At 41.7% G+C, this 14,793-nt stretch overlaps 1 protein-coding gene across 1 annotated transcript; it reads right to left on the bottom strand.

The window, feature by feature from the left end:
• Positions 1-428: 428 nt before the first annotated feature.
• Positions 429-4,074, bottom strand: klf11b (Kruppel like factor 11b). Its single transcript, XM_085767035.1, has 4 exons — positions 3,906-4,074; positions 2,738-3,016; positions 1,095-2,076; positions 429-839 (listed from the first exon to the last, which is right to left on the bottom strand). The coding sequence occupies exons 1-4, from the start codon at positions 3,942-3,944 to the stop codon at positions 538-540; spliced, it is 1,602 nt and encodes a 533-aa protein (XP_085623161.1). The 5' UTR covers positions 3,945-4,074; the 3' UTR covers positions 429-537.
• Between the last annotated feature and the right edge of the window lie 10,719 nt (positions 4,075-14,793).

The raw sequence follows: 14,793 nt of genomic DNA, 5'->3' as shown, positions 1-14,793 counted from the left end.
TTTTTTTTTTATTTTTTATTACAAATACGTATTAAATAATATGAAAAGTTAGACAGGGAGATATAATCAAGGTAATAATCATGGTATTACTGATTAATATTCATATTTACACTGTTTTTGTATCAATATATTCCCAAATATGACAAATAAATGCATTTCATAGTAAAACAAACAGTACATTCACAAAGACACATATGTATATGCACATACATGTGTGTGTATATATATACATATATATATAGTATTAACAAATACAGAAGGTGTTGTAGGAGGGGTGGAAAGGGTGAAATGTGTAAGACAAACTTCATACAAAGGCTTTGGCAAGGGTGCATACATATTATCATTTCTATCAAAGTAAACATAAGAATCCTTTACAGGAAAATACACATACAAATTAGCAGTAAAGAGGAGAAAGAGTCCAGTGCATGTGTTTTGTTTTTCATTCCCATGAGTTAAATAGCAGCAGCCTTGTGTGCTTGGCTGCTCCCTGTATCCCTGTGGCATCTTGGGAGTGGGTAGGATGGCAGTGTTCGTTGTTTACTTTGAACTGGCAGGTACCAGCATGCTTAGTGTAGCAAGGCCAGGTTTTGAGGGAGGAGCTTTGCCAGCAGCCATTTTGTTCAAGCTCCTAACGTCGGCCTGCCAGGAGGGAATTTTCTTTGTGGTCATGTGGCGCCGTGCGTGCTTGGTGAGGTGATCACTGCGCATGAATCGCCGGTCACAAACGGGACACACAAATTTCTTCTCCCCGGTGTGTGTCCGCCGGTGACGCGAGAGCTCGTCAGAGCGGGCGAACCTCTTATCACAGCCGTCCCAGCTGCAGCTGAAAGGCTTCTCACCTAAGAAGAGAGAAAGAGAGGAAAAACATGGAGTAGGGAGTCAGCAAGTGAGTCACACTGCAGTCATAAAACCTTCACACGTCACAGTGCTCTGTTTGACATGAAACAATGAGCTCACTCTGTTCCCATCAAGAGGCCAAAGCGGGAATGCTTTACAAACAGGATGCACCACTCATCTTGTGGTAAACACATTTTATTCCCCATCCTCATGTGATTTCATATGAAAACAATTTCGTAAGTGCCGTAAATGCTCACCTGTGTGTGTTCGGAGGTGAGCCTTGAGGTGGGAGCTCTTGAAGTATGTCTTCCTGCAGCCAGGAAAGTTGCAGACATAGTTTCTCCTACGGGAAAAGTCCATTTTTGTGGCTGTGGCGCTACCACTGGGCCCCGCTGGCACATACACGGGGGCCGGGGCCAGAGGTAGCAGCTTGGTGTTGCCCAGGGTCATTACAGTCTGAGGACAGTGTGGTGCCTGAGAGACTGAGGACTGGGGGAGAACCAGCATCACCGTCCCCTGTGGCACCGCTGAGCCCACAATGAGGGACTGCTGGACAGACGTGGCGTTAGCTGAGGTGGGCTGGGGGAGGATGGGTGTGGTGGCAGTCCGAATCGTACCGCTAGATGTCTGAACGGCGCTGGGGATGAAGGCTGAGATTATCCCCGATTGGCTGCTGACGGGGAACATCTGGCAGATGATTTGCGGGCTAGTGACTGGAGGTGGGGACAGGGTCGCCGGAACAGAGGGAGGGAGCGGGCTGTGTATCAGTTGAGCGTTGAGAGGAGTTGGGGTGGAGACACTGTTCAAACAGGGTTTCATGGGACTGAGCTGTTGTTCTGTCTTAAAGTTAATGACGGGATCAGGACTAGATGAACGTGTAATGATCTGCTCAGTCTTTGTGTTGTGTTGTTGTTGCTGCTGCAGTTGTTGTTGCTGCTGCTGGCAGACCACCGTAGCCATTACTGAGTCTCCAGTCTTCTCTGGACTGGGGGCTACTGGAATGTGGTGTTGGCAGGGGGAGCTGTCTGCGGTGTGGCGGATGACGCTGGTCACCATGGCTCTGCAAGACTGTGATGGGAGGGGGAGGGAGGGGGCCTTCTCAGTAACGGGTGCTTGGACAGGTTGATGGAGACCGGACCCACTGCGCTGCGAAGACACAGCCAGGCTGGAGCTCGACTGGAGGCCGGTGCTGGATGTTGAAGTCTCAACGAAGCTGGGGCTGTGAGGAGGGGTCATACACTACAAAGAAATGGAAATATAAAGGCATATGCATTAAAATCACCCCTTTTTTTTCTCCAAAACTTAAAACTGTGCCCACTTAATGACCATTTAGCATCCATCTTGTATTTGTGATTGTGATCAAATCCATGTAAACCTTGTCTTCTTGTTTTGTGCACAGCTTCTGTGTGGCGAACTCATGTATGTGCTTTTTGTTTTGTTTAGTTTTTTGAATATGAGCATTGTGATCCCTCTGTATGTTTATCTATGTACAATATTGTTGATGCTCAATAAAAAGAAAATGAAAAAAATAAATAAATAAATAAAATCACCCCTTTTTTTTTTTTAAAGAACTGTGTTTACAGAGATAAGTATCACCAGTGGCGTGCAGGTGCAACCTAGAACAATGATCTCTCTGAGCTATCAGCTGAGACTTTTATGAACTTGCATCTGCAAGGACAAACTTTATCTGAAGGTCAACCCACGTCTAATGTCATAAACTACAGTTATCTTTGGTCATGACATTGAAAGTCCATTGGTTTTAATGTCAGCAGCTTTGGCATTAAGGAATATGTTTTAATAATCAAACATCAATTATCTCATTGGTTTCACAGCTCCTTGTGATTTCAATGCCCATACCTACGCATGCTCTGACACCTATGCAGTGTAAAGAGTGTCTTACCAGGGAGGAAAGAGACACAAAGTCCTTTGGGGGCTCTGGAATTTCTGGCGGCAGGAGGGAGTCGCAAGAGTCCGACGCCGGGGTGAGGGGTCTGGGTTTGCAGGGGTTTGGCCTGTTGCTGCTGAGGAAGAGGCCCTGTCCCCAAGAGCTCATGCACACCAGCGCCTCAGCTGCCTCCAGGTCTGTGTACTCCAGGCCGCAGGTTCCACTCGAGACAGACTGCTCGCTGTCATGTCGCCTTCTCTTTGCGTACGACACACAGTGATCCATGTACTCAGTCTGAGAGGAACAATAAAATAAACATCAGACAAAGGAGGCAGAGCAAAGCGTATTGCCACATCATTTAGTTTCCGTGGTTAATTTCAAGTGCGTGATACGCTGTGTTGATTCAACCTCAACTCTGGTCTGACCCTGGCATGAATACAAACAAAAGACGGGCTTCCCATGACACTACCCAGGATGACCAAAAAAATAACATTTTTTTTTTTTTTTTAAATTTCCAGTCATATGTTCAGTCACTGTTCCAGTATCTAAAGTTCCCGGGCCAAACTGCATGATGCTGCCAATAAGGGAGAGGGGGGTGTTGGTGACTACACCCCAGCCCAGCATGCACTAGCTCTGGCTTGGCGCCAGGACACCTCCCACTGCCAAATATAGACCAAACAGTGACGTGCTGCCGAGATGAGCCATGTGAAATCCCCATAAAGCGGGTTTGCATCAGGAAGTAGGCTTATCACGTTACAACTTTGATACATTTTTTTTTTACAGTAAACAAATCATTACACTGATCCACAATAGCTCATGATTCATGATGACACTGACAGGCTCCAGTGCAAAACAACATTGTTAGTTCAGACAGACGGGAGTCATATAAGGGTGTTACATATTCAAGAGTCAATGAAATGCAAATGCAAAAATTGTAATGTCATTGCACAATTTAAAAACAAAGTCAGGTGTTTACATATTAATTTCATCAGGTTGAGTTGGCACCAGTTGGACGCTGTCATGAAACAGACTAATATCAATTTTAATAGATTAAAAAGAGGATGGGTTGTGCTAATTTAGTGACGTGAGCACTGAAAATTTTAATTTATCAGTAAACAAGTGACTGACACTGGACAGAAAGGGTAAACACAAAATAAATATTCGTTTAAAGAATTTCTCTTACCCCGTTGGAGTCCATCTCCGTGAATTTTCGCGATGGCATTGAGGAATAAAATAGTTAAATAACTCTTTTTTTTGTTGTCAAAGCCAGTGTAGAACAAAGACACGGCGGTTGCCAGTGCTGCTGCCTGAACCGTGGTAGGGTTGAGGAGGTTTTTTTTCACTGACTGGCTGCCTTTTCTCTCAGCTGTGTGTGTAAAACATAAGGGAGGAGAGAAAAAAAAAGGAAAAAGAAAAACAAAACTCACAACACGCACTGGCGGGTGGCAACACTCGACCAATCAGAATCGAGTGTGTGCAGAGCTCCGGCCAATGGGAGGGCAGGGAGCGCGTGAACAGTGCGTGCTCGCAGGACGGTTGGAGGAAATAGGGTGCGTGGCCGTTGGTGGGCGTGGCCGCGGAGTCAGCAGTGTCAGGGTAAACCCGATGAACTGCCAGCCGCTTAACTAGGCGAAAGGTCGATCCAGTCTATGAGGCGTTCACTTGCTGTGGGAAACACCCTGCTGAAAACGGAAGAACGGGACAGGACAGCTCGATGCAGCAGAAACCGATACTATAATAAGTCAAAAGGCAAAATGACTTACTTAAAACAATACTCACCATCGAACTAATAATCTGAATGTATTTTGATGAAGGGAAATCACAACAAGCCAATATCAAAGAACAACACAGCAGCAGCAGCAGTGTCAAAGTATCATAAATTCAAGACACAAACATATAAAAGCAGAGATCTGGCTTACTTTTGGATAGGATTGAATATATATTAATAAAATGCATGATTTCTTTTATCAATGTTATTTTTTCAATTTCAAAGTTGAAACTATTTTTTAGGATGGCACATTTGTAGTCCACCAACAGTGTAACAACCACCACATATGCATGTATTATTGAGCTACACAATGTTATTTGACTTGACTTGACTTGAGTAATCTTTAGATCAGACAATCAATAAAGTAAATATTGATTTAGTTTGTGCATTACATTGAACATTTTGTGCTTTCCCTTGCAGTCTGAATTTGCATCCTGCGCAAAAGGTCAATCATAGTAGCCTATGTAGTCTACGGTAGCCTAGTTATCACTTTGCAAAACAAGTAGGCAAGGTTGTCCCACTTTATGACCCTAGTATTTTCAAGCAATCAAAGAGTGGCATACTACTTTGACTTGATTGCCTGTAGCCTAATTATGGTGTCTATCCAAAACATTTTCAAGATAAACTTGAATGTGAGAAAGTCATTTGTCCCACCTTTCCCATAACACCTGAATGCAACACGAGTGCCAGATGAAGAGTTCTGTCTTGTTTTTTGGAAATATTTGTGCAGTTTTTTCACAGAAAAAAAGATAAAGAAGTTATTAAATTGTTAACAATCTCATATTTAATTACACAAATGCAAACTCACCAGCTATGGCACAAGAATGTTTTTTTAATCCATGTTATCACTGCAGCCTGTGTAGTGTAAGAGTAAGTGTAATAAAATATCTACATTATTTCAGTGATTTCCAGTGTGTAATGTTTTTAGATTTTTATTAAAACAAGGTTAACTATTAAACTTGATATAGGCTACACATAAATGAAAAAGGCAACAGTTGAACTGGTGCACCCCACTCATGGTCTGTGGGTGTAGCTATTTTTAAGGAATTCTGTGGCGGCATTAACTTTAGAGCTCCAAGTTTTTGATTGACATAATTACATTTACATTAGGAGCAAACTAAGCCCATAAACAAAGACTTCCCATGTAGTTCAAGTCTACAGATACACTGCACTGATAAGCTGTTCTCCTGAGAAGTAAAGAATTTAATGCTTTTTTCCCGTGACACTAAACTCAGTCTTTAAACGTAACATAAATCTTAATGTACATTTGTGACATATGTGACCTACTATCAGACTGTCTCCATGAGATCATTCCCATAAGTGCATGTCAGTGAATTCAAAATGGTCTTGACCTACATTTGCTGTTACATCACCAACTGCTTTTAGACAAAGGAAAAAATGTGTCAGAAGCCCCAACGAACTTCAGGGAGCCATGGTATACAAGTGGGGCCACAGCATGCTTTTAACAGTATTTCTCCTTGGCTGTTTCATTCAATATAGCCAAGATCCTCTGGTCAGAATAATGGTTGACCGGTGTCATTACAATGCGCATAGGAAATATTCTGTTTCTCATTTATATAAAAACCTCATGTGACCAGACTTAAGCCTGTGCCACTCTAAAACTGTTGTTTGTTTGCAGCTTGCCTGCAGCAGAAGGGAGTGGAGCAGGTGTGTTGGCCTCGCTCTGGCAGCGCCTGGCCTCTATCGAAGGCCGTGCCTCAGTATGACTCACATAAGCATGACCTCAGGGAGCAATGAGGGCCCAGCGCTGCAGCAGTGCAACCTCAGTGCCAGCAGTTAGCAAGAAGAGAGAGAAAGAGGGAGGAGTTACAGGGAAAACGAGTTAGCACGCAGGCATGACAGGCAGCTCGGGCCTAAGTACAGCAGCCTGTTTGTGATATAAGTGGGGCAGTCAGCTTCAACTTAGTTAGGGAATCTGGAGGAAAGGTTACACTGGCCCTATCTGGGCCTCTGCATGCACACCTCCCCTGTCAGGCCAACTCCCCCAACTCAGGAACTCCAAGAGCGGACTCGCAAAGGGGGGAGTTGCCCCAGCAGGGTTACGGACTATATTTCACTAACAGCCCCAGAGCTCTGACAGGCAGCCACAGGCAGTGTCATGTAGACACGAGTGTTACTTCCACATGAAGCATCTCTCAAACTCTACAATGTTATTATAAAAGGTAGACTGCAACATTATACTTATCATAATGTTGTTTTCTATTGTCATTAGTTTGGAGATGTCTTTCCCATTGCTGAGAAGGACAACACAAGGCTTTTTGAATACATTTTCTTTATTTGAAATTGGTTTATATTCACATAAGAGCACACCCTTATGTCTGAATTAATTTAGGAAAACAAATGCATGACTGACATGTTTGCATTGATTTTGATAAAATGACAAGTGATCTTTCAAGTTGAGAATCCTTTCATTAGATAATTGTTAAATATTCTGACCTTTTAAAGGTAAAGTGGCAAAAAAGAGTATTCGTTGCTACAAACCATCCTCATCATCACCATAACAGGGTCACAGATGTGATTATTCACATATTATTATAAGTCCCCTTATCATTGTCACATCATTTTGTATATTTGTTGGGACAGCAAACAGCAGAGAACCAGATGAACAACCTAGTTCAACAGAAAGACGGATGCTGTGGTGTTATGAAATCTTCTGCTCTATGTGAACCGGTCGGTATTGTCAACATTTTTTTTGTGTTTTCTTCTGTATAGTAAGGCAGAGTCAAAATAAATGTTCACATCACTGCTGAAGATATTGGAAAAGTATGTATATTTATTTCTGTGTGTTTTACACAATTTTGTGGCCATTTGTTACACAAGCATCCAGAAAACTTTTGTATGCTCACTTGAACTTGTGGAAAACTGTCAGTCAGTTGCTCCTCCCCATCACTACAAGCTGGCATCTAGGTGAAAGGACACTGCGAGTAAAGCGATCCAACGCTGTAGAAAACATCTGACGAGGGACATTTCATTCTTCTTTCCACCCCTCCCTCATTTTTCACATTGTCTGACTACTTTTAGATTTCATATTTGACTTCAGACAGAGAACAAACTGTTATGAAATAAACGACAAGCCAAATTAAGCAGACTTACCTACTGTGCCTATATACCCTTCCTGAAAAGATTAAAATGTATTTCCTTGATTTCTGTATGTCTGAATGTTAGTATGTAGTTATGTATGGGGTTATGTATTCTGTTTGTGAATGAGCATTTAATGGAATAAATAGTATAGCATATCAAAGGAAAAATTCAGTTTTAAATTGAAAATCTCTCTTTTTCTGTCATCTGCATGTTTAAAATCCACCTCCACCTTTTCACATGTGTGCATACTCCAAACTAGCACTAATAAGAAAAATGAATGGCATAAAAAGGCAACATCATTCATTTACTGCACCTGGTAAAATTGGTCTGTGTTTTGTTTGTGTGTAAGATGAAGTTTAATGTTATTTATTGAATTATTTATCACTGGAAAGGAGCCGACAGAGGTTTTTGATGAATGATATCAATATCTTTTAAGTTATTCTCTCTCTTACAAGCATCTCTGCACTGAAGGATGCTTTGTGTACCACCACACACCATGTGACTCCTCCCCCTCTCCTCCTACACATCTGAGAGGAGCAACAACAGGGATTCCTCTACAAGCGCCTGGCTCCTGATTGGTCAGATTGGGGTTCTAGAGCCAATCTGTTGCTATGAGACACTGACTCGTGTGCTGCTATAGTTCACTGTCTGCTGTCCTGGCAACATGAGGAGCAGGAGGCAGCTTTGAAGGCTCCCAGGAGGAGCCCCCCCTGGAGACGGTCTGAGCATGTGTGGTGCCTAATGATGAAGGCTCAGAAATCAGTGAAATGATCAAATCAAACACTTTGAATCATAATCTCTCTGGTTGTCTCACCAGAGGGGAGGTGTTTTTTGTTTTGTCTACTTGCTTGCAGTGGGTATGAAAAAAGTACATGCTGTTCTTTTTCTCATCACCACTTTCAGAGAGTAGCAGTGTAGCAGTATACTGATTTTTTTTTGTTTTTGTGCCCGTTTTTAATATTGCAAATAGCTGTATTTACCATATGCTATCAAGTAAAAAAAAAATCTTTAATATGAAGTCCTAAATGTACTCTTAGGAAGAATATATATATGGTACCTTGAGCAACTTCCTCCTGTATTCAGGGCTTTTGACATTTCCATCAAAGTCATTCTCTATACATACAACATCCTCTATCCTAAAGAACTGAACATATGACAATTACTACAGTAAATGTGAATCAACCTGAGTTTAACAATGACTTCACCCATGGGCTACTGAACTCACCAACACAGAGAGTAATGTATATGAACAAAGTTAAATACATAGGTTTATTGGATTAATGGTTGGCTGAGTGGAAATGTGGGTCACTTAGATAAATGTAGTAAATGCATTGTCAAAATACATGTCATTAGGTGCCACTGGAGTTTTAATGGACTGTTAAACTCATTGTGAAGGTCTTTAATCACAACCTAGTTAATTTTTTGGATGTTGTCAGACAAATTACAACTATGACCAACTAATGTACAAACTAATCATCACTGAGATTGGATTCAGATACATAGCTCAGCCTGACCTAACGGTGACATCTGACTAGAACGTGATTGTGTTGTAGTCAGATTGTCACTGGGGACATTAGACTATATGTTCTCAGATGTGTGGTGTGATGATGAGACATCATGCAACAAAGAGACGCTATGCCGCCACTGAGAGAAACAGCAAGCTGTGATGACCAAACAAGGCTTTTGATGGCTGTGTGTGTTTGTGTGTGTGTTCTTGTAGGCTACATGCTACGTTGTGAGGACCAGAACGAGTTTTTAACCAACAGAGTGAGAACATTTTTGGGAAGTGAGGACATTTTGGCCGGTCCTCACTTTTTCCAAGGGCTGTTTGAGGGTTAAGACTTAGGTTAAGACTTTAGGTTATAATTAGGTTTAAATTAGGTTAAATCAGAAGTAAGCGATATTTTTGTGTTAATATAAGTCTTAAATAGTTATATCTTTCGACAGCAAGTCCTACAAGTTTTATCCAATGAGGAAAGAGAACGGCATGAAGGGCTGTGTGTGCAGCCAAGGGATGCGCCTGAATGTGGTGACGTAGGGACGAGGGCGGGGGCTGCTAACTCCATCGGCTGACAAGACGTTATGGTGCGTTCAAGGCAACCCGTAACTCGTGTTTTTCCGACCTGTGAAGTCGTACCAGCTCGATCTGGTACGAGTTCACGGGTCGGAGTGGCCGTTATAGTGACTTTCACAGGTAAAACAGGTCGGAAAAACACGAGTGGGTTGCCTGGAACGCTACAAAGTCCTAAGTCGTGACTTGAAGCTGTAATTTACGGTTTCAAGAGCCTGCCTGGAACGCAGCATTAGCCAAAACGACCGGATCGCTTACTTCTGCTTTAAAAGTAATGGTTAAGTTTAGGCATTTGTTTTGGATGGTTAAGGTTAGGGTAAGGGGCTAGGGAATACATTATGTCAATGAGTGTCCTCACAAAGATAGCATTACAAGGATGTGTGTTTGTGTGTGTACAATTTCTAACTCATATCAGCCAGCATAGTTTTTGACTGATATGTGAATCCTTGCAGTCAACAGGCTCCACTGTACTGCAGTTTACTATAGGCAGAGGAGCTTGTGGTGGTCAGGATACAGGGTTGTCCATTTAAGTATACCAGAGTTGTCCATGTGCGTGCATGCATGCACATTTTGGCAAACGTGAACAATATGATACAACATGATACTGTCATGGTCCTGGTCAAGGCTCCAGGTGTGTTCCACTTTTCCCCGTGTTTCCTGAATTGGTTCTCTTTGTGTGTGTGTTTATAATGCATGTCCCTGATGTTCCCTCCAGCTCCTCACCTGCTCCACTCAACCCCAACTCCTGATTGATTGAGCCACCACACCTGCATCTCATCATCTCCTTAGCCCTGCAGTACTTCAACGTGACACCACCTCGTGTCATCCTGCTCGCTGCTCATGCTCAGCTCTGCCATCCATCCATCACTCTCTCAGTCGTCCCCTCTCAGTCCCGTGTTCCTCCATCTCACACTTTTACTGTTCAGGTGTTCATCTCCTGCTCACCTCTCATTCTTCATCAAGCCATCAATGGCACAAATTCAGTTCAACTTTCTCTATTCGGTCTGTGTTCTGCTTTTTGAACCTTTATGAACCTTAGACAATTATTTAGTTACACAAAAACTGTTTACAGCATGAGATGTAATCGTATTTATGACTTTTATAAACCTTACTGTGTTCATTTAGTGGCCTATGGATGCTAATTGATTGTTTAGACAAGGGTCTCCAGTCCACTCTCCACTCAACATGTAGCCTAACACTTGTATGTTATGTATTGACAGTCAATGTGCTGAACAGTGCACATGTCCTTAAAGACCAGTGTAAGATCATGGTATAACTGTGTGGGCACTGCAGGCATGTGTCTATTTTCATTACTAAATTGAATTGCTATTTTCAGTACCTACACACTGAATCACAGAGGCATGATGAAGAGGCATTTCATCCTGTTATATCATCAATTCCACACACAGTGAGTGAAGAGCTTCACAGTAGGAGGTTGGTTTTTCAACACTGCTGTGAATCATCCAAAAATGCTGGAACATATTGACTCAAACTGTGAGGACAACGCAGACTTTCTCTATCCATGTGACTAAGAATTGAACTGCTTTATAATAATGAATACTAAAAGATAAGAAACTAGAAATAATTTAATTATTATTTAATTTTGGTGTTCGGTGTTTATAGCAAATTGCCACCACAGATATAAAGACTAATACTGTCATATTATCATGAAACTATACGTGAAACATGGATCTCAGAGGAAGGATTGCTGAGGGAAGAATGTGTTAGGTTATTGAAGAGTGCGTATCACATAGAGCTGCACTTCAGATGTTTGAACAGTACCAAAGTAGGTCACTGGTGGTCTGGTACACTATACTGTCATCAGTTTGCAACTTCAGAGAGCAGAACTTACACTGGTGTAGCACTTAAACTCAGGGAAGTCAACAATATCAAGATGTCAACAGCAGGGAGATTAAACAGGAGTCATTTGCTTTGACTGAGGACACAGCCAGCTGGTGTCAGAGAAGTAGTTTCACTGACATAAAGAGTGAAACACCATAAAGGTTGCAGAGGCAGCAAACTCTTCTTCTGCAGAGCTTGTTGACCTGGGTAACATACAATACTAGCCATGACTGGGACTCAAACCCCCAGCCTCCGACTCCGAAGACAAAGGCATTACCCACTGACCTATCCAACTGTAGTATGTGTTGCTCTGTAAATCTGTGCAATATGTGACTGCTGATGTAAACGTTGTGGGTTTGATTCCCATGTTGACAGAGCTCATGCCCAGGCACTGCCCCCCGTGGCACTCTCAAAATTTGTGCGAGGAAATTTTCTAGTTAGGATAACAATCCAAACATTATGAAAAACTCCAGGTTTTAGCCCCAATGCAAAGTGTAACATTGAATAATAAAACAATTGCCATGATTTGATATACATAATGATTTTATGAAAAACATCTGTATTTTATGACATGTTTTTTTTCTCCATACCACAGGCTACGTCCTAACACACACAACTGCAACAATGTGCGTAGCTTAAACAAAAGTAACTAGACAAAAAACAGATGAACAGGCAGCTTTGTGGAACTCAGCAGAGAATTTTGTTATGCATTTGTGGTTGGTTTTGTTTTTTTGTATTATTATACTTTCACAGTTTCAACTCACTCATTCTGACTCCTTCAGTTTCCATCCAGTTTCAGTTTGTATATGACATTTGCATAAACTGTTAACAGGAACACATGTCATAAAACAAAGAAGAGAACCCATATGTCTGGGTTGTCAGCCCGGCCAGCGCCTTGACGTCTGTCTCCTCTATCCAGAAGACGGGAGATGCATCTTGACACCAACTGTGGTTTTAACCCTGGACGTGTCAAGTATGAACAAGGGATATTAAAGACAGTGAGCCAGAGACAGACCAGATGGCCTCGCACTTTATGACCATGGGGCAGCAGCTCCACAACGCTGGCGTGGCTGGTTAGTTAAATTATAACTAAATGAGGCTTCAGGCCTCCCTGTACCTGCACAGCTGAACCCTCATCTTTTATGACTTTGCATGTTCAACAGCTGACTATGAACACAATGTAGTTGTCAGTTGTCTAATTGTGTATCTTAAAGGAGCTACAGGTGAAGTTAGCCAGTTAGTGCTAGCAGTTGATTATAAACAGTAAAACTATAGTAAAGCATGTTAACATTTGATAAGTTGTGCCAGACACATAGTAGGCCTAGCCTACAGCTGATGAAAATGTAACTGTTTTGCAGAAATTTGATCATAAACCAATGTATTAGTGCAGTGGTTCCCAACCTGGGGGGCGCCAAAGATCCAGGGGGGGTTGCGAAGCCCTCTTGATTTTAAGGGGTTTAATAATTTTAAAGCAGAAGTAAGTGATATATTTGTGTTAATATAAGTCTTAAATAGTTATATCTTCCGACAGCAAACACTTACATAGAGTGTTTGGACCGAAACACGGGTCTGTCAGTCACTCTGCTCTGCTCTGAGCCGAAGAGAAAACATTTATCGTATCCTACAGTTTTTATCCAATGAGGAGAGAGAACGGCATGCAGGGCTGTGTGTGCAGCCAAGGAACGCCGTGAATGTGGTGACGTAGGGACGAGGACTGTTATGGTGCGTTCAAGGAAACTCGTATTTTTCCGACCGTGAAGTGGTACCAGTTCGATCTGGTACGAGTTCACCGGTCGGAAGTTACGAGTGGCCGTTATAGTGACTTTCACCGGTAAAACAGGTCGGAGAAACACGAGTGGGTTGCCTGGAACGCTACAAAGTCGTAAGTTGTGACTTGAAGCTGTAATTTACGATTTCAAAAGCCTGCCTGGAACGCAGCATTAGCGAAAACGACCGGACCACTTACTTCTGCTTTAATGTAATTAAAATGTTAAATAAATGAGTAGGCTAAGCATTTAATTCATATATGTGACAAAATCAACTAAATTCAAGGGACACATTAAACATTTATTTGTGTATTTAAATAGATAAACAAATAAATTAAAGGTACTTTATTTGTCACATATACAGCTAGTACAGTGAAATTCTTTCTCTGCATTTAACCCATCCCTGAGGAGCAATTATAGGCCTATATCAATAGATGATTGAATATCAACAGTTTTAAAACATTAAATACATAATATACAGCAGGGCAATATCAGTCACAATGAATTTGAAAAACAGCATGGAACAATGAGAAAAAACCTGTGTAAAATTACAACATATTCTTCAGAACTTGTACTTTTAAAAACGCAATTATGTTTTTAAAAGTACAAGTTCTGAAGAAATATGTTGTAATCATACACAGGTTCTCCTGATTGTTTGTTCAATGCTGTTATTAAATTACTGAAATATAATAAAGTATTTAATGTAAAAGAAGTTATGATGTTCCTTATTTTATTTTACATCGGGGGGGTCACCAAAGTTTTCAATGGTAAAAATATGGGTCCCTTAAGAAAAAGGTTGGGAACCACTGTATTAGTGAATAATAAAGTTTGAAGCCTGAAGAAAAGTAGAGGTAGAAAGGTAAGTAAAATGCTTATGTTAGCATGCTATGGTACATTTATAATGGTCACTACTTAGCTTAAGCTTTCATGCTAATAAATATCCTCTGTCTTTGTGGGTCATAACATTTTGAAGATGGGGATCACAAAACCAGGCTGAAACTTGTGCACACCGGCACGGATTGGCAGGTGCGTTGGAGAAGACCTTGGTAGTTGAGTGACGTGAGAGAAAGCTCCCGCACACTGTCATCACTTGCAAAGATTTTATTGAGCTGAACAACGTTTCGGTCCTGAGACCTTCGTCAGGTTCTAAAGGGAAGATGGGGATCACGAAAGTCCTCCGGAGGCAACATTTATGTCTGGACAAAATGTAATTCCAAATAGCTGTAGAAACCACACAAACATGAACTTAATGGTGACACAAAAGGAAAAGGCCTGAGGTCATGAGGATTCACCATTGGGAAAATCTCCACATGCTTTGATGACAATCTGTTGGATAGCCACTGAGATATTTCAGTCTAAACCACTAAAGTAGTGGACCAAGAGAAATGGAAACATGGCAGTCTACTTTAAGCAAACAGTGTGCGTAGAAATTTGTGGCCAGGTTTCCGACAGAACAGCCTCTCTGCTCCAGTCTGTCCTGTCATGCCTGTTTCCTGCCCACAGGGTTAGAAGTGAGGCCCAG

The sequence above is a fragment of the Trachurus japonicus genome, chromosome 22 (genome assembly GCF_045865225.1).
Source record: "Trachurus japonicus isolate A0001 chromosome 22, Traja_1.0".
Classification (NCBI taxonomy): domain Eukaryota; kingdom Metazoa; phylum Chordata; class Actinopteri; order Carangiformes; family Carangidae; genus Trachurus; species Trachurus japonicus.
The sequence above is the reverse complement of the archived record's forward strand: the minus strand, read 5'-3'. Positions and strand labels throughout refer to the sequence as shown.